This window comes from Aotus nancymaae, unplaced genomic scaffold (assembly GCF_030222135.1).
Source record: "Aotus nancymaae isolate 86718 unplaced genomic scaffold, 86718_ANA_hifiasm-v0.15.2.pri h1tg000020l, whole genome shotgun sequence".
In the NCBI taxonomy this organism is placed as follows: domain Eukaryota; kingdom Metazoa; phylum Chordata; class Mammalia; order Primates; family Aotidae; genus Aotus; species Aotus nancymaae.
This window is the reverse complement of record NW_026988432.1, coordinates 19,139,531-19,164,519: the sequence shown is the minus strand read 5'-3', so window position 1 is coordinate 19,164,519 and position 24,989 is coordinate 19,139,531. Positions and strand designations below refer to the sequence as shown.

The 24,989-nt window shown below is 42.5% G+C and overlaps 1 protein-coding gene across 7 annotated transcripts in view; it reads right to left on the bottom strand.

Annotated features, from left to right (window-relative positions):
• ALPK2 (alpha kinase 2) overlaps positions 1-24,989 on the bottom strand; it is a 141,173-nt gene that overhangs the window by 81,781 nt on the left and 34,403 nt on the right. For all 7 annotated transcript variants that reach the window (XM_064379083.1, XM_064379086.1, XM_064379087.1 and 4 more), the window contains one exon: positions 9,138-10,872. In XM_064379083.1, the coding sequence (XP_064235153.1) occupies positions 9,138-10,872 (1,735 nt within the window). The remainder of the gene's footprint in view (positions 1-9,137; positions 10,873-24,989) is intronic.

Below are 24,989 nucleotides of genomic sequence, written 5' to 3'. Positions count from 1 at the left end.
AGATTTGGGGAAAAACTGCATCTTTACTGAACATGTACCAACTTTTAAAATGGTTATTCTTAACAATTGAGTATAACAACTCACATAGCACTTACATTGTATTAGGTGTTATGAGTAATTAGAGATGATTTGAAGTGTACAGGAGGATGTGTATAAGTTATTTGCAAATACTATGCCATTTTATATCAGGGACTTGAGCATCCTCAGATTTTGGTATCTGAGAGGAGTCCTGGAACCAATCCCCCACAGATACCAAGGGACAATTCTATTTAGAAGTAACAAGCCAGGCACAGTGGTTCACGCCTATAATCCCAGCACTTTGGGAGGCCAAAGCAAGAATATCGCTTGGGCCCAGGAGTTCGAGACCATCCTGGCCAACATGACAAAACCCCATCTCTATTAAAAATAGAAAAATAAGCCAGGTGTGGTGGTGCGTGCCTGTAGTCTCAGCTACTCGTGAGCCTGAGATGGGAGGATCACCTGAGGTCCAAGCTACAGTAAGCAGTAATCGGACCACTGCACTCCAGCCTGGGTGACAGAGACCCTGTCTTAGGGGAAAAGAAAGTTTCCACATGGTTCTGCAGCTCAGCTAAGGTTCTCAACCTTGGAAGTATAGATCATCACTTGGCAGCTTTTAGCGCTTCCCATGCCCACGTTGCAGACCGAATCACATCAGAATCTCTAAGGGCAGAACCCAGGCAGTTGAATGTTCTAAAGCTCCCAGGTGATTCCACACAGAGCTAGGGTTGAAGGCACAGCTTTGGGGTATTTTCTAATCTGAGAAGGATCCTATACTCTGTAGACCGGGACTATTGGAACTTTCATGTATGTATGAATCTCCCAGGAATCTGGTTGAGAATGCAGATTCTGATTCATTAGGACTGGAACAGGGCTTCTGAGCCTGCACTTCTACCCAGCTGGCCCGGGGACCACATCATGAATCGCAAAACTGCAGGTACTAATGACCCTTTATTGATTATTTAACCCTGACCAAGGATAATAACTGCAGTGAGCCAGGACATTAAACTGCAAGTCCAGGACAGTTAATGATATTTGGCAGAAGTGGCACAGCAGGCTTTGTGATTAAAAAGAAAAATGTTTGTGTTCTTCCCTGGGTCAGCTAAGGAATGGTACTGACAAGAGGCATGCTGGACACGCTGTAAGAGATGAGCGATTAGAAACTTCGGCCCTTCCCATCATCAGCTGAGACCTGGCTTATCAGCCCTCTGGAGTCATTGTTTTAATAGTTGTCATTTTGGGAGAATTACAACTTAGTATGCAAATGAACTCAATATCTCAGGTTGTTCTTAGATGGGAGCACTGTATTCACAAGATGGTTTAGATCAGCTGCTTCTATTTTTCTATGCCCTAAAATCATTTACCAGAGCTCTGTGATGTGTCTGCCTGTTCCTGGGTGTCCATGCAGATTTTCAGGCTGCCGCACTCTCTGCCTGTCCCGCCTGCCTACCAACTAGCCTGAACTTAGATTAACATGAAGTTTCATACCACATCAGCTCAAATCTGCTTGGAATGGAAGAAGTAAATGTTCTGCTGTTACTTAAAACACAACTGGGAATTAGTGGGCTATGGCGGCACTTAGCCACCTTTGAAGGCATGAACTCTCAAGGCGTGAATACACAGATCATTTAGTAGGAACTGCTGGACTTGAACATCAAGGCCTCTTTCTCTAGGTCTCTATCACCCCCGGCTTTCTGTTTAAATCAGTCAATCCTCAGATTGTGGGCAAATCCAGGAAAGATGATACATCTAGACTTGCTCATTCTTTCCAAACAGCACATAATAGTCCTACTGATTAACTAAAGGCCTCTCAGAAACCAAAACACCCTTGGTTTCTTCAACCTTTAGTTCAACTGGGTCTGATCATCTGTTCAGTCCCACAGGTTCACGGGGGCACGTCTTTCCTGGTTATACTCCCAGCTCCTGACTGTGAGGCTGATGTTCTTCTGGCCACTGGGAAAATCCCTGGGAGGAAGTGACCATAAGTTTTCCCCTGACCTCAAAGAGGAGATGAGACCTTGACTTTCTTTCTTTCCTTCTTTTCCTTCCTTCCTTTCTTTTCTTTCTCTCTTTCTTCTTTCTTTCTTCCTTTCTTTTTCTTTCTCTCTTTCTTTTCTTTTTCTTTCTTTTTTCTCTCTCATTCTTTTATCTCTTTCTTTTCTTTCTCCCTTCCTTCCTTCCTTCCTTCCTTCCTTCCTTCCTTCCTTCCTTCCTTCCTTCTTTTCTTTCACAGAGTCTTACTCTGTGCCCCAGGCTAGAGTACAGTGGTGTGATCTCAGCTCGCTGCAACCTCCACCTCCCCAGTTCACATGATTCTCCTACCTCCTGAGTAGCTGGGATTACAGGCAAGTACTACCATGCCCGGCTAATTTTTTGTATTTTTAGTAGAGATAGGGTTTCACCATGTTAGCCAGGATGGTCTGGAACTCCCGGCTCAAGTGATTCACCCACCTCAGCCTCCCAAAATGTTAGAATTACAGGCATGAGCCACTGCACTTGGAAAACCCTTACATCTTCCTTGAGAACTTCCTGGGTGCCTGGCACTATGCTAAGTTCTCTTTTTAAACATAGGTACAAAGCCTTATCAATAAATGATGCTAGAAACATTGAACATCCACGGGAAAAAAAAAAAGAACCTTAACGTAAACCTCATACGTTCTACAAAAATCAACTCAAAATGGATCACAGGCTTCTAACCCAAAGCACAAAGCAATAAAACCTAGAGAAAGACCATAGCAGAAAGAAAATCTTCAGGATGTAGCGAAAGACAAAGAGTTCTTAGACTTGACGCCAAAAGTAAAATCCTTAAAAGGAAAAACTGACCATTAGACCTCATCATTTCATTAAAATGAAAAGCTTTTGCTTTACGAGAGGCCAGGTTAAGAAGATAAAAAGACAAACTACAGACAAGGAGAAAATATCTATAAACCAACAAAGGACTGCTCTCTAGAATGTAGATAGAAGTCTCAAAATTCAACCATAAAATAACAATCCAGTTAGGAAATGGATTTAACAGACATATCACCAAAGAAAATATACAACTGGCAAATAAACACATTTTAAAATGTCCAAAATTAGTAACTATTAGGGAAATGAGAATTAAAAACCACAATGGGATATCACCACACACATATCAGAAAGTCTGGAATAAAAAAAAATGACAACACCAGCTAGGTATGGTGGCTCAAGCCTGTAATCCCAGCACTTTGGGAGGCTGAGGCAGGCAGATCACCTGAGGTCGGGAGTTCGAGACCAGCCTGACCAACATAGAGAAACCCCGTGTCTACTAAAAGATACAAAAATTAGCTAGGCACGGTGGCTCATGTCTGTAATCCCAGTTACTCGGGAGTCTGAGGCAGGAGAATTGCTTGAACCCAGGAGCAGGGGTTGCAGTGAGCTGAGATCGCGTCATTGTACTCCAGCCTGGGCAACAAGAGTGAAACTCTACCTCAAAAAAAAAAATGACAACACTAAATGCTGGTGAGGATGTTGAGAAACTGGGCCCTCATGCATAACTGATAGGAATGTAGAAAGGTACAGCCTCTCTCGAAAACAGTTGGACAGTTTCATTACAAACTAAATATGCAACCCCTACATGATCCAGCAATGGCAGTCCTGGCCATTGGTCCCATAGAAATGAAGACTTATGTTCACACAAAAGTCTGTACATAAATGTTTTAGCCATAAGAGAAAAAAACTGGAATCAGCCCAAATGTGCTTCAACCAGTGAAAGACTAAGCAAACTGCCTGGATACTGATCAGCAATAAGAAGGAATAAACTTTTGATACACCCAAGTTGAATGAATCTCGGGGAATTATGCTAAATTTCAAAAAAAGCTCAAAAACTTCTATGATTCCATTTATGTAACATGTTTGAAATAACAAAAGTTTAGAATTGCAGGACAAAATGGTGGTTGCCAGGGGCTACCGAAGGGGGAGGAGGAAGGAGGTGTGTATGGTTATTAAGGGTAACACAAGGGATCTTTGTGGTAATGGAATTGTTCCGTATCTTGACTCTGGTAGTGGATGCGGGAACCTACATAGGTGATAAATGTCTGTAGATCTTAATACACACAAAGTACAAGTACAAGTACAACTGGGGAAATCCAAATTAGATCAGTAGATTGTATCAATGTCAATATCCTGGTTATGACATTATGCAATTGTTTTGTAAAATGTCACCATTGGGGGAACCTGGGCAAAGTGCGCTGCCATCTCTCTGTATTATTTCTTCCAACTGCACGTGAACTGCAATTATCTCAGTAAACATTTCAGGTAAAAAAATATAATAAAACCATTTGTAAATGGTATAGATCTGCTAATGAATTCTCTTAGAAACATACTTAGTGTGTTCTGGTCCTTTATGTTTAATTCTAAATTGAGCATTAAGGGAATGCAGTATTATATATAGATAGATAGATATAAAATATATCATATATATGTATTTTAAATATATATGTATATAAAATATACATATATATTTTAAGAGATGGGGTCTTGCTATGTTGCCAGGCTGGTCTTGAACTCCTGGGCTCAAGCAGTGCAACTGCCTTGGCCTCCCATAGTGCTGGTATTATAGGTATGAGCCCCTGCACCTAGCCAGGAATGCAGTATTTTAATTGGAACTCTACCGACACTTTTATCTAGAGGCGTGTTGCCATTTTTATCTTCTATAAAACTTTTGTCCCAAAAATGTCAGGATTACAAAGAACGAGGATGAGAATGTCATGGGTTGCTCTGAAAGGAGGAATTGTAGTTAGGGGTGAGTAAAGCAACTCAGAGCACCTTGCAGGATCTGTCTTGAAGCAGCAGGTAGGCTGAGCTAGAAACAAGGTGGGCAAAGGAATTTCAGAAAGGAAGATGGACCATCCACTACATGTTTTCCAGGTGAGGAAACCAGCTTTATCCCTGCTTTGCCTCCCAGAGATAGACAGAGGCAAAAGGTAGAAAGTCCTGAGTGCTAGGTGAATAGGGTAAGAGCTTCCTGAATCTAATTAGCAATTTTTCAGAGATCATGAAGCACTAATAAAGCAAAGTTGTATGTAAATCACCAGCATTCACAAGGGAACCCAAATGCAAGATTTAGATGGTTCAGAACAGAGGTCCCCAACCCCAGGCCACAGACCAGTACTGGTCTGCAGCCTGTTAGGAGCTGGGCCACACAGCAGCAGGTGAGCAGCAGGGCACAAACCCTATTGTGAATGGTGCATGCGAGGGATCTAGGTTGCATGTTCCTTATGAGAATCTAATGCCTGATGATCTGAGGTGGAACAGTTTCATCCTGAAACCATCCCTGCCCCTTTCTGGCTATGGAAAAATTGTCTTCCACAAAACCAGTCCCTGATGCCAAAAAGTTTGGGGACTGCTGGTTTAGAACAAACTAACCCATTCCCAGGGCCAAAAGAGTAACTAATAGGAAGCATGTCCTATTAGCAGAGAGTTGGCCTCAGCATCTTTTATGTGAAGGCAACCAAAGAATGTACTCAGGAAAATAAAGACCATAAAGTGGTAGACACTAGTGATCATTAGAGTCACACCTAACTGTACTTGGCATTTACTCTAGTATTGTATGGCTACTTATCCAGTCTATAATTGATTACCTATTACATGGCAGGAGTACTCTAGGGTCTTAGGATACAACAGCAAACAAAAGATACTGAACAAATCCCCTTCCATCGTGGAGCTCAATTCTGTGCTTAGTGCTGATTCTGGACCAGGAAAATTCTTAACTACCAGAGCCCAAGAACACATTTCCTTACTGTACACTTGCGATCCCATGACCCCATACAGAAATGCAACTCCCTCTAGGGTGAAGCTGGGCAGCTGTGCAGGAGCAAAGACACAGCACTTCTGATTTAAGAGTGAAGATGATCTTACTCCAGGGTGGCTGCTGAGAAACTTAAGACGGGCAGACTGTCAGGCCTTGCCTCTGAGTTGGACTAGGAAAGTGAGCTCAAAACCAAGGTGAAAGAGTTGGCAGTGTGACTCTTGAAGATGGTTCAAGTTAGCCTGGGGTACCCTCTCTGTTTTCCACTCCCAAACTGGGATTAACTTTATAATCTTCCATAAATGTAGAGAAACTGGGGGCTTTCCAATATTAGCTTGGATAGGTACTATTTCAGGACAAATCACAGTAAGATGGCCTTGCATTGTAAAAGAGAGAAAGGGAGACAGGAAGGGAATACACCTGGAGACGTACGTTTCGGCAGGAGATAGTCTACACTATGGCCTTGTTCTTAGAACATTAGCGAGATGGAGTTTTTCTCAGCATGCTAAAAACGGTATGCAGATGAAGAGAAAATACTAGGAGGTAAACTACTGAAGGCACCTAAAGGTAAGTGAATCAGGCAAGACTCAAGAGTGGGCAAATTTGGCCAGGCATGGTAGCTCACGCCTGTAATCCCAACATTTTCAGAGGCTGAGGTGGGTGGATCACCTGAAGTCAGGAGTTCAAGACCAGCTTGGCCAACATGGTGAAACCCCTGTCTCTGCTAAAGATACAAAAAATTAGCCAGGTGTGGTGGCATCACGTGCCTGTAATCTCATCTATTCGGGAGGCTGAGGCAGGAGAATTGCTTGAACCCAGGAGGCGGAGGTTGCAGTAAGCTGAGATCACGCCATTGCACTCCAGCCTGGGGGACAGGGCTAGACTCCATCCCTCTACCAAAAAAAAAAAAAAAAAAAAAAAGTGGGCAAATGTCATACTATAATCCCCAACCCAGGATTTTTAACCATTTCAAATTTTTTAGCTCCCCACAAGCCTCAAATGTCTGAGAATAAATATTTAAAATGTCTTTTGAATTTGTTATGGAGAGATTCATCTATCTTTTTGTGAAGAGTATTATTCTTTAAAACAGTTGAATTTAGTTTCCAGTGACCCCCAGTGCTTCTGTGTCACATCTATGATGATAGTGAGCCATTTGCTGTAAAGTTGGCTACATTGTATATGTGTGTAGAAAATATAGGTATCTCCTACAACTAAATAGAAACTTTTCACGTGGGTAAAAGAATCTCACATATGCCAGTCCCTGTGGCAACATTTTCCTGTTTTAATCAAAGAAAAATAAACAACACTGATAGCAAGATCCTAGTTCTAATTTCAGGCTGCACAGAACTGCTCTGCAGCGTACAGCTTCCACTCACATTTCTGGTTGTCTCTTGAGAGAGGGGTCAGCTCTCCTACTGATCACTGAAAAGTGAGAAATGGTCTCACCACTTGGGAAAAAGGCAAGCTCTTCAGTTTGCTTTCTGAACAACTATGCTCATGATTCCGAGCTAATTGTCTTAGTCATACCACAGAGCACAGGTTGGACCTTCAGCTGATACCTGATGGAGTGGGTGTATAGTGATGAATGTGTGTGTGTGAGTGTATAAGGCAAAGTGTTCCGTGAGACTTTCCATAGGGTGCATAAGATAGATGACCTGGGTCCCCAGAAATGGCCCATTTTACTTGACTGCCTTGCTAGTAAACAAGGGAGCCAGGGCTCTCCATCTCAGAATTCAGTTTAGGGCACAAGCGGAGGATAACGAAGTGGGCTCTTCCCTCCAGCTCTTTGAAATTTTGGGCAGATGAATGAGATAGAAATTGTCTTTCACAGTGGTTGGTCTAAAATTGATACCGTCAATAAATAGCCTCCTTCCCTTCCACTTTACTCCTTTTGAGCTATTTTATCACCTTCCCCTACCTTTAATAATAAAAGTAATTTGTCCAATGAAACACACTTTGAGTGGATAAATGACTGCAAAAAAGCACTCAGCTGAGCAAGGAAGAGCATTTTACAAATAGAAAAAGAAATGCCACATTTATCAACATGAAAAAATGAACATTGCCACTTTATTTTGTATTAACATATGGCCAAAGCACCTCCATAAGCTTATCGTGGGCATGAAACTGTGGTCATTGGTGTGAGCTGCTAAGTGGCATGTGTGTTAAATAACTGGCTAGGAGAACCTGGCTCTCCTGTGAAAGGTCAACTACAAACGTGGCTTTTACCTGGCTACTTTGGCCAGCAGAACAAAACAGTTTGCTCAGTCAACAGTTACCTAAAATCTGGAGATTTTTAGATTGGCTCTTTTATGACTAGGTCTTTAGAAATTCATGTATCAATTTTTTTATATTTTCACAGTTAAGTCACTTTGCATTGGGAATATTTTATTTTCTTTGGAGTATATCTATTCTTCTATAAAAACAATACTAGGTTTCTACTACAAAGTTGGGGAAAAGGGGAATACAGTGTATAGTAAAAATAATTGACAAATAACCTTTCTTAGCTATTTATTTACAAAACTCAAATCTTGCCCATACTACAGCGTCAGTCCAAAGCTCATTTGGGACCCTTTAAACTGAAAATATCATTAAAAATGTAAGTTATGTATCAAGCACGACATCTTTTGTGCATTGATTATTCCCATAAATTGAATTTCATCTCTTTATACTCCCAAATCAGTAATAAGGGAAAACAAATTTATTTCTTGGCAGCTTTTTTTTTTAGCCTCTTTTATACTCTGTTTTAAACAAAATAAGACAAACATCCAATCAAAAGCACCCCACCAGTGTAGCAAAAGCTACTCTGCCTGCCTTCCCTAGAGTCACAAAAAAGTGAATTCTATGAGTCTTTCAGACACACTGAAGTCTTTCATTCATACTACAAATTCTGACTAAAGCCAAGATCTATCATTTTCAAAGTACCCCCCTGGAAACGATTAAAAACAATTTTTTTTCTTTTTCCCTTAAAGGCTACACCCAAAACATTTACTTGAGAAACTTTCTGAATAGTGGAATTGCCTGATAAAACATATGCAGCAGACAAAATATCAGATTTCTTTTTCCAGCTGTCCAGAATCCCATTAGTGCCTCTTACTTCTATCAGTCTTTTGCTATAATTAGGATGGCTTAGGGTTTATCTGGGTCTTTTTTCAAAACCAGATTTCCTTCCTAGCAGCAGCAGCTGTCATGCACAAGTACCCTGAGGGTGTTGGGAGACCTATTTTGATTAACATTATGGTACAGCAATCATGAATGTGAAGTAAAGACAGACAGACACACACACACACACACACACACACACACACACACACGTTCTTTTTATCTCGTAATTTCTTTAAAGGAAAAATCTTACCTGCGGATGATGTCTCCAGTCTGGAACCTGGCTTGTTTCAAATAGAGTATTAAAGTGCATTCCTTCTCCTTTGCAATTCGTGTTCCCTTCTTTGGAGAGTGAGTCTGTTGAAGTTTGAAGGGTTTTTGCTTCTTGCTCTGCCTGGGTTGAAATAGCACATTCTCCTGCATCAGCATGGGAATTCCAATCCGTCGCTGCTGCTGTGGCATGAGAAGTCTCTCTTTTATCACTCTGGGTTAGTGGGTGCTTAGCAGATTCCTTGGCATAGCAGAGACGAAGGGTACCTTCTGTTGTACTTTCTCTCAGGTTGGCATTCGGCTTCTTGGGATTTTCCTTCGTTCCCGGCTGCCTTCCCCTGGCAGGTTTCTGTGAACCCCTCTTGCTCCCTAAGTCTTTTTCCCCTACTCTCTTCTCAACTCCAGTCTCCCAACACTGGCTCATTCCCGAGTTTTCCAACTCACCAGACAAGCGCTTCATCTCTGCCTCTCTTATGGATTCATCCATGTTGAGCAGATTGTCACTGGCGAATTCTTCTCTTGCTTGGTGGCTGTCTCTGGTTTCTCCTTGAATTCCTGGATAATCATTTTCAGCAGCCTCAGGAGCAGTGGGGAGTTTATATCTCCCCTGTTCTGTCACTGAAGACGTCCCATTCTGGTGAGGTCCCAAAGTGAGAGTCATCCCTGTTTGTGGGGATGAGGGACCGTGCTTGGAGGCTCTGCCGCTCCTCACCCCAACTTCTTGGGGTTGTGAGTGATGACCACAGAAGCCAGCAGTGGCAACCATAGGCCCAGCGTCACCCGACACCTGAGGCCCACAACCCATTCCACTGAGGAAATGCTCACACCCACCCAGGCAATGCTCACTGAATTCCATCTCTTCGTCATCGCTTTCTAATAAAAAAACATGCTCAGTCCCCAGCAGGTTCCTTTGCCAAACTGCATTAGAGTAATCCGTCATAACATCGGAACATTCCAGATACTCCAAGTCATCATCTGAAAACTCCTCGGTGTAGGTTAGGGTTATCTCTGGGCAAAGTTCATAGTCACTGTCAGAGTCTTCACTGGAAACCTTTTGCCTGGGTTGTTTGTTGACCAGGGCGCTGTCACCTGGGTAAATGTGCGCAGTTGCCTCACACAGCGGGAGGCTGAGGCTAATGTATTTCTGTACTTTGGGATTTTGCTGACTGGACTGTAAGCTTTCATCCTGAGGACCATCCTTGTTGAGGCCACCATCCGTGAACTTTGATGCCGTGGAATGCACTGTCTTAGGGCAGCATCCGTCTTGTTTTTCGTAAATATGGCTTGAATTAAGAAAAAGCAACCCATCTGCAATTTCTTCTGTGTTCCTTGAATCATAAGCCTCTCCGGTTTGCCTTGTTCCTTTAACACCCAAGGGATTTTCAGAACCAGACACACTAATGTCAAGATTGGCCAATGACTGGAGGGAGTGCGAATGGTGGGATTCGGAGGGGGAGGAGTCAGCTGACCTGGGAGTTCCCGGGGAGATGCTTTCTTCTTCCTTATAAGCATGTTCCTTCTCATCAATCTGGTTTGCACTTTCTTCTTCATATGTCCCCGTTTCATGTTTCCAACCCGTTTCCCTGTCATCTTCCAGGTCAGGAGACAGTTGTGGGTTCTCTGACGAGCACTCAACCTCAACAGAAGCAGAACAGCAGATCATTCCAAAAGAGTTTTTAGCCGAGATTTGATAGACAGCAGCATCATTTCTGGTACAGCTAGGATGAAGAGAATATGCGATAAGTCTGCCACATTTAGACATGCATGCCAACATTTTCACACCATGGCACACAGAGAAAATGACCATAATTTTACTGCATGTTCAAGATCTGTGACCTCCCTGGAAAAGAGTTTGTGGCCGAAGGCAACTGACCTCTGGGCTCTGGTGCCCTAGTGCTGCGAATCCTAGGCAGTTCAGCATCCTCCCTTGAAAATCCCCAACACTGCCTCAAGTGGAAAATGTTGAGGATTGCACCATGACAGTTTACAAATGCCATGGCAATGACAGGAAATTACCTTTTATGGTCTAAGAGGGGGAGAAACCCTCAGTTCCAAGAATTGCCCACCCCTTTCTTGGAAAACTCATGAATAATCTACCCCATGTTTAGCATTTCATCAAGAAATAACCATAAACATGAGCAACCTGGCCTGGCACGTGGTGGCTCATGCCTGTAATCCCAGCACTTTGGGAGGCCGAGGCGGGCTGATCATCTAAGGTTGGGAGTTTGAGACCAATTGACCAACATAAAGAAACCCCTCTCTACTAAAAATATAAAATTAGCCGGGCATGGTGGTACATGCCTGTAATCCCAGCTACTTGGGAGGCTGAAGCAAAAGAATCGCTTGAACCTGGGAGGCGGAGGTTGCAGTGAGCTGAGATTGCGCCATTGCACTCTAGCCTGGGCAAAAAGAGCAAAACTTCATCTCAAAATACAAACAAAAAAAGAGAGCAACCCCGGAGGGCTGCTTTGCCTATGGAGCAGCCATTCTTTTCTTCCTTTACTTCCTTAATAAACTTATTTTCACTTAAAAAAAGAAAACAGAAATGCTGAGAATTACTTAGATGAGTAGGGAAAATGTTTTATATTCTGATTTCTTCTTCTTCTCGACCTTTATGTCATTTTTATGTTATGGAAATTTGAAAAAGCATTATTTTTCTAGAGTGAGATGTTGTACACAAATATGCAAAATATTAATTCTTCATGTGGTGGAATAGCACAGAGAGCCCTCAAATCTTTTGAAGAGTCTGCTAAGAGGATGTGATTCTTGCTAAAAGCCATAAAGATAATATCATGATAGGATTATGTATATGAAGGACAGTGCTGTTTCCTTTTTAATTTAATGTGACTAAAAGTCTAAACCACAGCCTGTGAGCCCCACTGGCTGGCAACCCATGCCCACATGGCATTCTGATTCACATAGATCAAGCCAAGTTTTCCGCTTTGTCCCGGCAGGGGATGAACAGAATCCTGGATCAGACCAAGCCTGCTCTCTCAGTTCAGGATGAGCAGTGCTCCTGTGGCTCCTCCCATTGTTGATTAGTGGCTCCTCCCATTGTTGATCAGAGCCACATGGAGCCCACAGCCTGATGTGCTTGACTGGGTCCTTTCCCACTGGAACTCTTCTCCAGACACCACAATCCCAATAAAAACATGTTACTTGCGTTTTGTATGTTGCCCCTGATTAACTTCATTAGACCTCATTGTAATTGTAATATTGCTGACCTCACTCTATGCATCAGCCAGCCCAGAAGTATTTTTAGAAGGCTGGGGGCTATGGGTCTGGCTTGGTCTGAGAGGTAATACTTGGATTTTTATTGACTGTTCTTTGTGTGAAATACATACAAATCTCTAACCCAGGAAGGGTCAGTGTTAGACACAGACAGATATAACATGGTCATCCTTTCTCTTCCCCACTGAAGGGACCCCTTGCCTCTACAATCCTATATGTACTCATAAACACTCAAGAGGTGGGTCCCAGCTCATAAACACTCTTGTAGAAGTAAAGGGTCCCTTACCTCTACAATCCTATATGTACTTCTCATTTTTAGTCCCTTCTCATTTTCAGAAGTAAGAGACATCTAATCCCAGTTTCATTAATGTCTTGTTGAGTTGGCAACCTGGCTCCTGGGTAGAAGCCATTCAGGAGTGGCTGAGATTGGCCAAGCTTGATCCATGGCTAATATTGGGCTTTGCCTTGGCCAACAGCACACATAGAATAAAATTTAAGGCAACTTTCTGGAGAAAACAATGCCTGCTCCTGTCTATTTCACTAAGTCATTCTGCGGTTTAAATGAGAAGATCAATGTTAAGGGACTTTGCAAAGAAGAAATGTTATAATGGATGAATTCTCCAAGAAGGTGACAGTGCCAAGACCAAGCTACCTCTGGTGTTCAGGAATCACACAGAAGAATCATCAGAGAACTCTGTTTAAAATTCTTGAATCAGAATCCCTAGGTCAAGGGCCTGAGAACCTGCTTTTAAAGATCCCAAAGCCATTCTGTCAAATTTTCCTTGGCCTACCCTTGGAGACATCCTCATCTTCTTCCTATCAATTAGGCTTAGGGCTCCTCAGTTCAAGCGGGCTCTTCTCAGATGAAGAAAAGTGTCTATTGCTACAGTTTCACATGACCCACATTGTTGGTGAAAAAAAAACAAACTCTGTCAAATATTTAAAGAGGTTTATTTTGAGCCAAATGTGAGTGACCATGGCTGGGGCACATCCTTAAGAAGTCCTGAGAGCATGTGCCCGAGGTGGTCAGGTTACAGTGTGGTTTTATACATTTTAGAGAGACATAAGTTACAGGCAAAGACATAAATCAATACATGTAAGGTGTACATTGGTTCAGCCCAGAAAGGTGAGACATTTTGAAGTGGGGGCAAGGTTACAAGTCATAGGTGAATTCAAAGATTTTCTGATTGGCAATTGGTCAGAAAAGTTAAGCTTCGCCTAAAGTGTTGAAGCCAGCAGAAAGAAATTGTTGAGTTAAGTGGGTTGTGGAAGCCAAGGTTCTTTATGTAGAGAAAGCCTCTCTAAGTAGCAGGCTTCAGAGAGAATAGATGGTAAATGTCTTCTCTGGACCTTGGAAGGTGTTAGATTCTCTCCTGAATCAGGAAAAGACCTGGAAAGGGAAGGAGATTCACTACAGAATGCAGATTTCCTCCCACAAGAGATGGCTTTGCAGGGCCATTTAAAAATATGTCAAAGAAATACATTTTTAGTGTAGAATATTTTGATTTTCTTCAGGACCTGCTCTTTGTTATGTGATGCTGTACCAGAGTCAGGCTGGAGTTGGGTATCTTACTGCTACAGCATCTGCTGTGAGTCTTATGATCTCTCTTTTAATGTTAGTGGTGGTCAATTGTGCCTGAACTCCAAAGAGGGGAGGGTAAGATGAGGCACATCCAACACCCTTCCCGTCATGGCGTGAACTAGTTTTTTAAGTTTCTTAACTTAAAAGAAGTGGGGGTAGTGTGTGGCTTAGAATTTTATTTTTGGTTTACAACCCTGTCTTCTTCATGAACCTCTTCAATTAATTCTCGGAGATTTGGCCTCTGTTAAGAGCTGACAGCATAAAAAAGCACTATGAGCTGAGCACAGTGACTCACACCTATAATCCCAGCACTTCAGAAGGCTGAGGTAGGAGGATCAGTTGAGTTCAGGAGTTCAAGACCCACCTGGGCAACATGGCAAGATTCCATCTCTACAAAAAATTTAAAAATTAGCCAGGCATGCTGATACACACCAGTAGTCCCAGCTACTCCAGCCTGGGTGACACAGCAAGACTCTGTCTAAAAAAAAAATAAAAAAAATTTAAAAAGGCAAGGGGCGGGGACAGGGTGGGTAGTATGGACTACTGGGAAATCCCAAGTAATTTCGATATCCTGACCTATCCAGTCCATGAGCCCTCTGCAGAGAAACCACCTGCCCTGAAAGTACCATGACTTGTGTAGAAGAGAGAGAAAGGAAGAAAAGAAAAGGCTGAGAGGCACACGGGGCAGTAAAGCAGTAAGAAATCAGTAGAGGTGGGGAGCAGAGATGATTCTCAAGAATCAAGGAGGGAAAACAAAGAATTTTAGAAAAACATGGAGAAAAGCATTGGGTTAAATACACTCTATTTAAATTCTTAACAACTAAATAAACAGATGGGAGATTGTCATAATTTTGTGATGTATAATTTTATGAAACATGTGTTTTAGTTGATAAGAGATTTACAATCCATCCTAAGTACAGTAAATAAAGAGGAAAGGAAACTGGATTAAGTGTAATTAACTTCTCACTGGCTAATGAGTGCCTTTGAAAGAGTTATGATTTGTGGCTGACACGTCCTTGCTAATTATCTCAAAGCACCCTAAAGAAGAGGGGAAGAAAATCGGGCAAGGAAGCCAGCATCTGCTGGGTGCCTCCTACATTAAACTATGTCTGCCTCCTCCCTGTGTGCAAAACTGAGGCTCAGAGGAGTTATTTCCCCAAAGTGACAAAGCTGGAAAGCCATAGAGCCGGGATAAGAAATCAGAGCCTTCCGCCCTGGCTCCCTGGCTCCCTGGCTCTGTGGATGCTGTTAGAAAACTAACATTCCCAGAAAGGAAATGACACAGTGTAGAGAGATCATTCTGCAACAAAAGTGTTTCTATCCTAAGTCTTCATCTTGACCAGCAAATGACAGACTTGGATATAGAATAATGTGCTGGTGCCCGGTATTATGTTAAGAGCTGCGGTGGGGTAAAGGAGATGCCTGAAACATCATGTCCAGCCCCAAATGACTAACAGTTGACTGAAGGAAATAGTATTAATTTTCCAGAGAACCTTGTAGACCAGGTCTGTGCTAAGGTGTGCAGAACAGACTAGGTGGGGAAAGGGAGTTCAGAGACGGGACTCCCATGGTAGCAGTTAAAATGTTAGTAGTAGGGTCAGGGTGTGGAATCTTTGCAGGATGCTGGCAGAGAGACCTGTGTGCCCCACAGTGATTTAACAGGAATGCAAAACCATCCAGGAAGAAATTCCCTGAACAATTAATTGAATTCCCTCCTTGCATATCTTTCTTTTGGGGGAGGGAAGCAGTAACATTCCTCTCCCCTGCTGTGAAAGTCTTGAATTCTCTAGGTTCTTTCTAAATTAATCATTTCCTTGTTAAAGCAAAAGAGGTCTATGTTACCTTAAATGGATGAAGCTTCTTCTGAGTTTGAGCCCCTAGAAATGGTGTAAACCAGAAGTTCTGAAAACATTTTGTTATCAAGATTCTTTAATACTCTTAAAAATAATTGAGGACTTCAAAGAACTTTTGTTTATATGGGTTATATCTCGTAATATTTATCACATTACAATTAAAAATTTTTAACTATTTAGTTGGCTTTAAATTAACAAGAATAAATTCATTGCACATTAGTATAAATAATGTTTTTATGGAAAACAACTATATTTTTCCAAGATAAAACAGTATTTCATAAGAGTGGCATTATTTTAAATTTTTTTAGATATCTTTAATATCAAGCTTAACAGAAGATGGTTGGATTTTTGTATCTATTTGTGCATTCAGTGTGATACAATACATGGTTTTGATTAATATACGTGGAAAAACTGGCCTGACACATATATATGTTGGAAAAAGAAGGAATATTTTAATAAGTCTTTTCATTTGATTGAAGATATTCTTATTTGATATATATGAAGATTAGTTACAATATAGAATCTGAAACCACATCAGTGAATTTTCCATACTTGTTAATAAAATCCATCACTTTATCTTTTTTTTTTTTTTTTTCCTGAGATGGAGTCTAACTCTGTCTCCCAGGCTGGAGTGCAGTAGCGTGATCTTAGCTTACTGCAACCTCCACTTCAAGCAATTTTCCTGCCTCAGCCTCCCAAGTAGCAGGGACTACAGGTGTGCACCACCACCCCTGGCTAATTTTTGTATTTTTAGTAGAGATGGTATTTCACCATGTTGGCCAGGCTGGTCTCAAACTCCTGACCTCAAGGGTTCCTCCCACCTTGGCCTCCCAAAGTGCTGGGATTATAGGCATGAGCCACCACACCCAGCCCTATATTGCATTTTAAATGCATATTTTACCCATGCATGATTTTGTAACATTACACATTAGTCATTTGGAAAAACTTGGCTCATGAGATCTTCCAAATGTTAATACATTATATTAAAAAATACTTTTAAAAAACATGTTTATTAATATTACCACTGATTTTATCAGAATAATTAAAAAATATTGGAAACTGTTAAGCTTTTGATGAAGGACACATGTTTTTCAAAATTCTACTTAGGGAAATATTTTGAATGTTAATCTATCCGAGAACAGTATAAGTTAAGTCTGTGCCAAGTTGTATGGTAGAAAGTGGAAGTGTGGAGGACACAATCAAGAAGGTCAGAGGAAGGATCCCTGAAAATTCTCACCTCTGTAAATGCAACAAGAACACTGGCAAAACTTGTCTGAATCAACTTTTTCAGGGCTCTGAAAATTAATCAAAGGCAATCTGGGGAGCCTTTATTCAAGAAAAATGACTGAATCTCAGCAAGAACAGTTTTCTGGTGCTTTAACTTGCCCTAGCTGTATTCCCCCATAACCAGCTCCACAGTAGTCTTGAAAACCAAGACTCCACAATCACAGTGAAAACCAGTAGCCTGGCAGCAGCTGAAGGGGACAGAACACAGTGGGGGCCCCTCCAAAGCCCCATACCCAGAGAGTTGTCATTATTTGACCTGTCTAGTAATTCCCTATAAGACCCCACTCACAATGTTTTTGTGTGATTTGACTTAGAGTTCACCCAGCAAAAGTAACTTTTTCCCTAGGGGCATTTGTTAAAAAAAATTGAAGGCAATTGTTTAACGCCATGGCTGCTTGAGGCAGTAGATAATAATTGGGTTAAACAATAGGGTAACCAAAAAGCTTAAAAGTGAAAGCTGGGAATAATATGCTCATGCGGTCACTGAAAAGCTGAGATATTTTCCTGGGAACCCAGGAAACTATGCACATGCATAAGGCTGTGAGCAGCCTTCCTAAGCATGTCTAGGACTGTGCACATGCTTAGGAAAGACCTGAGAAAATGCTAAGCTCTCACCTCTAACCGACCTTAAGGCTCTCTACTAGCAGGAAGTGAAGGCTAAGGCAGAGTTGTCAATTGCCTGGCTTAGCGTGAAAGCATGCTTCACACCCCAACATGCACACAGCCCCTCAATAAACTGGGAGACCTATTGGTTCCAGGCATCTAAGGAAATTTCTGTCCCGTCATTAGTTGACCACTAAGCTAACTCAGTAGAAACTTCAGGGGTCACAGACCACAAAGAATTAGTTCAGAAAAGTCACTAAAGTAAGCAAACAACAACAATAAGCCCTGGGAAGGTGGGAGAATCTCATTTCCAGAGTTGCCAAATTACGTTGTTTAAAATGTCCAGTATTCAACAAAAATTACATGGCATACAAAGAAACAATAAAGTATGGCCCATACACAGAAGAAAAAGCAATCAATAGAAACTCTCCCTAGACTTGCTAGACACAAACTTTAAATTATCTATTTTAAATATGTTCAAAGAACTCTCTACAGAGCTAAAGAAAAGTATGAGAATGGTGTCTCAATAAAGTCATAGAAATTATAATACAAACCAAAGAGAAATTTAGAGATTTAAAATTGCAGTTACTTAAGTAAAAAATTCATAAAAGGGCTCAACAGCAGATTTGGGCAGGTGGAATAAGAATCAATGAACTTGAAGATGATCAATTGAGATTATGCAATTTTAGAAAGACAAAGAGAAAAGAATGTAGAAAAATAAAGAGTTCTGGAGCCCAATGGTATACCATCAAGCTTACAACATATACATAATGAGAGTTCCTGTAGGAGAAAAGATAGAGAAAAAAACAGAAGGAATATTAGAAAAAACTGGAAGTCCCTAGTTCAAAGAAGGGACTGCAATGACAGCTTGAAAGTTTGGATTTTATCACTGGCAACACATACTTTTAGTTTTCCTTGTAGGGGCAGGCTTTGGCTTTCCTTGAAGGAGCAGACATTTTCAGAAAATGTCTGTCAAATACCCAAGGCTGAATAACCATCATGGGTTCATGACTCTTGAGTAAAAATCATAATCCATGAAAAAAGTGGCTAGTTTAGCTTGCAACTTAAGCAATCATACAGATGCTTGTCCTCAAGATGTTCATCATCTAAGGAAATCCAACAGAGGTGCTCTGTGTATACTTCCCATTTTATTACATGGGGTATCAAAAGGGCTACTGAGTTATCAAGATTTAATAAAATTACCCCATTTTTACTGATGTATCAAGGACATTACTAAGTAAAACTTTGTTTGTTTTTAACTGTGGCTGTATGGAAATGCAGAATTCTATGGCAAATAATATGGTTTGGGACCACTGCCATGATTCATGCTAAGCCACCAACAGACTTATCCTTCATTACTTTTTGCCATCAGTGCACATGTCAACACAGTGAAAAGGGCAAATAATGTTTGAATATTTATTTTTATTTTTAAGTTCTGGGGTACATGTGCAGGATATACAAGTTAGTTAACATGCGCCATGGTGGTTTTCTGCACCTATCAACCCATCACTTAGGTATTAAGCCAAGCATGCATTAGTTATTTTTCCTAGTGCTCTCCCCCTCACACCCCACCCCTCTGACAGGCCCCAGTGTGTGATGTTCCCCTCCGTGTCCATGTGTTCTCATTTTTTAGCTCCCACTTATAAGCAAGAACATGTGGTGTTTGGTTTTCTGTTCCTGTGTTAGTTTGCTGAGGAAAATGGCTTCCAGCTCCGTCCATGTCCCTGCAAAAGACATGCTCTCATTCCTTTTTATGGCTGCGTAGTATTCCATGGTGTATATGCACCACATTTACTTTATCCAGTCTACCATTGATGGGCATTTGAGTTGACTCCATGTCTTTGCTATTGTGAATGGTGCTACAATGAACATCTGCGTGAATATATCTTTGTAATAGAATGACTTATATTCCTTTGGGTTTATACCTAGTAATGGGATTGCTGGGTATGTTTGAGTATCTTTATGATAACAGTTTTGACACTGAGGATCCCTAAAAGGGTGTTAGGGACTTCCAGAAGCCCAGGGAACGCACTTTGAGAATCACTGATTTAAGATATTCACTAAGGGAAGCCGGGATACACTCTCACAGCAGAACAGCTGGCTGTTGCACTCTGCAAGATGGGCATTAGCATGGAGGGTTCACTGCTTTGCTTGGTTTGTTCATTTGTATACTCTCTTAGGCTAAGGACATAACCTCTGTGGTTTTTCTTATTTGCAAAAGGGAAAGAAGACCTATGTCTGGGCTCCACTTCCAGAGATTCTGATTCAATGCTTAATACACAGGCCTATGTAATTTAATTTTGAGCAGTTAAGAGGCTGGTTCCATCAATTCTGGAAGGCCTAATCCTAAAAGTTCTTCAGGATTCAGATAACTTAGCATGCTGTTGTGCTTTGGGAACAAGGGTTAAAAATATGAGTAAGAAGTAAGCAGAACAAGAATCCACAGGACTAGTAACCCCATCAAAGAGGAAAATGAAGACAGCAGGTTGCAGAATAGAAAGGAACAAGTAGAAAAGGAAGACATAGATGAATGATTTATTTTTTTCTAGCTACTAGCACAATATACCCATCAAAATGATATACTTTTCAGTCCCTACATTTCAATCATCATCTTCTTCATCCTCATTCTCATCCTTATCCTACACTAAAGGTGACATGCATTCTTTCATACATCTACCTAGTGACCATTAAGAAGGTGGGTGATTCCACCAGCAAAAATAAAAATAAAATCAGTAATTCCATGTGGCCTAAAAAGTAGATAATCCCAGCACTACTGCTGTTTTTCTTCCTTATTGTCCGCCCTGAGGTCATTTCTCTTCTCCCAACAATATTAAAATTGCCGAAACTCAATCTGTAACTGGACCAGGCACCCTGAAGACAGGGTTCATAGAAGAAGAAGCCGAAGTATTGGCTAGAGGTAAGATTTGGAATTCTCAGCCAGGTGCGTTGGCTCCACCTGTAATCCCAGCACTTTGGGAGGCTGAGGCAGGCAGATCACTTGAGGTCAGGAGTTCGAGACCAGCCTGGCCAACATAGTGAAACCCCACCTCTACTAATTTTTGTAAAAATACAAAAATTAGCCAGGTGTGGAGGTGCATGTGTGTAATCCCAGCTACTGGGGAGGCTGAGGCAGGAGAATCACTTGAACCCGGGGGTGGAGGTTGCAGTGAGCTGAGATCGCACCACTGCTCTCCAACCTGGGTGACAGAGCAAGACTCCATCTCAAAAAAAAAAAAAAGATTTGGAATTCTCTCTGGAATTTAGATATTATATAACCACCATCTGCACCACAGGCATTCCATTTTATTATGCATTCCACTTTCCAGTGAAAGAAAACAAGATCTGGGAACATGATATTTAGTGTCTTCACCCCTGCAGCCAGGAATGCAGGGGTAGGGAGGCCTCTGAAGCTCCCCCTCCTGTGGCTGCAAAGGTTCTGAGCCTTGCCTCCCATTGCAGCGGGGAGGGGGAAGAGGGCTCCACTCAATAAATAATCACCCGATGACATCCATGTCCATTCCTTGGTCATAGCACCAGGTGAAGGTCATCATATTTTCTTAAGCCAAGTGTCTGTATTTTATTACCTGCCTAACGGCTGCTATCAATAGTCTTATTAATAACTGAAGAAATAGGAAAGGCTTTGGTTTTCCCCATGCCCCAGAGCTATGTTTGTCCTGGAGATGGAAGAATTCTCAGAGTTTCTTGATCACATTTTCTACAAGCAACTCGATACCTTTCAAAACTAATGAAGGGATTCCTCATACATTTACCAATTTATTCAGTTATTTATTCAACAGATTGATTGAACCACACACCTGAAGAGCTGAAAGGGACCTCAGAGCTGTGTCTCTCCCAGGCCTGTTCTCACCCACCTTCTTCCCGGGTTCTGCTCTCCATCACCAGGGCTGACCCCTGAGGCTACAACACCCCAGCTCCCATGACTGCTGGCTTCTTGCTGTGTTTGACCAAAGAGATACAGGAGATTGGGGGCTCAGAGGGGAAGAAGGAAGAAGCCATCTCTTTGGTAGTTCCAGATCCCACAGGACAGCTAACTGGAGGCCCAGCTTCTGCCTGGGGGCCTGTGACTTGGAACTGGGAGTCTTGCCTCCTCCCTTTGTCTCTGCTGCCCAGGAGATACTGGCTCTGGGTGACCCCACTGTTCCCTGTTGGCTCAATCATCTGTGCAGCCCTGAACTAACTGCTTCAAAATGGTTTTTGTCTTCTTGTTAGACCCTAACAGATACAGGAATCGGAACTATCTTACAGATATTGAAACAGGCCGAGAGAACATGTGACATGACTTAAGTTATATGGCCAAAAAAAAAGACAGGAACTGTCTACCATGTATAAAGCATCGCATTAGCCAGTATGTGGACGATAAAGATGTGAAGTTCCTAGGCTCTTTTCTCAGGAGCCTCCCATCCAGTAAGGGAAATAATGTGTCTATACAAACAGCTATAATACAGGACAGTGTGTGCCAGGCACCATTAGCAAGCACGCCAGTTATAGGGATTCAGGTGTTGGCAGGGAGCAACATAATGAAGGGAAGTTTCCTGGGGAGCTCAGCAGCTGAAGCAGACTAGGAAATACAGGGTGGGATTTTGGCAGGAAAGATGGTGTGTGCCTGGGCTTGGTGGAGGGGCAATCATTCCAGGCAGAAGGAATAGCCTAAATGTGTGAGGAGGTAGGAAAGAAAGCTTCAGGCCCTCCCAGGAAACACTAAACCATTTTTAGTTTGGAACTTGGGGGAGCGATAGGTGGGAAGGTAGGGTAACTGCATTGTTCACTGTTTAAACAGGACACTTGAGAGAGTAAAAAGGGACTCTCTTAACACACCAAGGCAACAGGCAGAGACTGGGGCCATGCTGGGGAAACTGAGGCTGGCCCAGGTGAATCAGGAGAGATAGTCACCTGCCAAGAGGTGGCTGAGCCCAGATTATGGCAACTTTTCCATTCCATACTAAGGGGTTTAGACCTCATGTTCCAGTTCACTGGGAAGCAAATCAAATAGTCATATAGGAAGGGATGGAAAATGGTTCTGTAACATGCTAACTGCATTTTATACCACAGACCGGGGATGAGGAGCAAACACTCTTGCTCTCCATATCTGATGTGACCTGTGGCCCCCAAATGAGCAGGAACACCTTGTTCTCCCATATGTCCTTCTGGACTTACAGCTATACATGCTTAGCACACTGCATGGGACTTGAGAAGGGAAACAAGAAATTAGAAGACGTGGTTCCTTCCCCAGGAGAGATGTCCATTTTGCCAAGAGATGAGCCTTTCAGGCATTAAACAAGGAGCAGTATGCAATTTGCAAACTCCAGTGTCATTGAATTCCAAAATGCACAGCCAAGGCAGCCAGAGCGGCTGGTGGTTAGGAGGGGAGAGGTCACGGTGGCCTGGGCCTTCAGGGAACCAAGCCAGGAGCACAGAAGTCAAGCCTGGCAGGGATCGAGTGGCTGGGTGGGAAGAGGGGAGGGCATTCCAGGCAGATGCACTAGAGCTGGAATGATCAGGTCACGTGTAAGGGAAAATAAAGCAATGAGCTGAGGTGGGATTCACAGAAGGTGGGTCTGGGGGGTGACGGCCCTGAAGAACAGGGGCAGTGGATGGGAAGGAGCTTCCGTGTGGAGGGTGCAGAATTCTGTTCAGAAGCACTGCATGCGTGTGGGCTGCAGAAGACAGTTTACTTTTCTTCACCCAAGTGCAATTCAGAGCAGATTGCAGAGGCAGTTGGTGAAGTCAGTACTGCATAGCGGTTAAGGGACAGACTTAGCAGCGAGTGTGCCTGGGTTCCCACGCTGGCCCATCTGCTGGGCAGCATTGGACAAGCCACTTGACAGCTCTGGACAATAGCTGAAGCTACATCAACGGGTGACATGGGGATTAAGGGAGTTAACTCCTATAAAGTGCTGAAAGCAGAGCCTGGCACACAGTAAACACTAAATCAGTAGTTCTCAAACCTTGCTGAATGTTCAAATGACTTGGAGCGCTTTGTAAAAATACAAGTGCCAGAGGATTTTTAGGGCAGGGAGACTTCTGATGATTCTACAAAGGTAGATACATGTCACGACACCTTTGTCCAAACCTGTAGAACAGACACCAAGAATAAACCCTCATGTAAAGTATGGACTTGGGGTGCTGATGATGTGTCAGTGTGGGTTCGTGGGTTGTAACAAATGCACAGTGCCCGACAGAAGGTTCATGGGAACTCTCTGTGTCTGGTGCTCAATTTTGCTGTGATCCCAAAACTGCTCTAGAAAAATAAAGTTTATTTAAAAGGAAAAGGACTGGGTGCAGTGCCTCACACATGTAATCCTTGCACTTTGGAAGGCCAAGGCGAGAGGATCACCTGAGGTCAAGAGTTCGAGACCAGCCTGGCCAACATAGTGAAACTTCATCTCTACTAATACAAAAATTAGTCGGGTGTGGTGGTTCACACCTGTAATCCCAGCTACTTGGGAGGCGGAGGCACTAGAATCACTTGAACCCGGGAGGCAGAGGTTGCAGTGAGCTGAGATTGTGCCATTGCACTCCAGCCTGGGCAACAGAGCAAAAACTCTGTCTCAAAAAATAAAAATAATAAAAGGAAAAGGAAAAAAAAATACCAGTGCCAGGACCCCACGTCTTCCCTCTACCACCCCCCACCCCCTCAAAAAAAAAAAAAGCACACTTAAGCAGCATAATGGGGTGAAACCTTCACTATCAGGTTTTTTAAAAAAGGCTTCTAGGCTATTCCTTTGGGCAGCTAGCACTCAAAAGCACTGAACTAAATAAATGAACATAGACTCTTGTACAAAAGCAAGCATGCTGGGGAACAGACAAATTGATGACAGAGCTGGGATCCTTTCCTGGGGACGCATGGGGAGCAGATTCCTGGCTCTCACTTGGCACAGAAGCTCTGCACTTTTGACGGCTTTCTGAGCCTCTGGGAGCAATGCAGACCAACCAGAGGTTCTTGGAACAAGAAACGGGCAAACTGATTTCAGAAAGGAAAAAAATCCTGTGGCATTACTACCACCATGCTTAGTTAATAGACGACTGACCCCTTCTTATCAAAAGAAAACTCAAGATTATCCAGAAACAATTTCCACCCACAGCGCCTAATGGGCCACCAAGCAAGCTTAATGTCCCGGAAATCTTAAGGGACATTGTGACAATGTACCAAAACAATCTTAAGCTTAAACTGTAAATGTATTCTCTGAAAGGCCCGTTGTCTTGAACCCGGTAGGTGGAGGTTGCAGTGGGCTGAGATCGTGCCACTGCACTCTAGCCT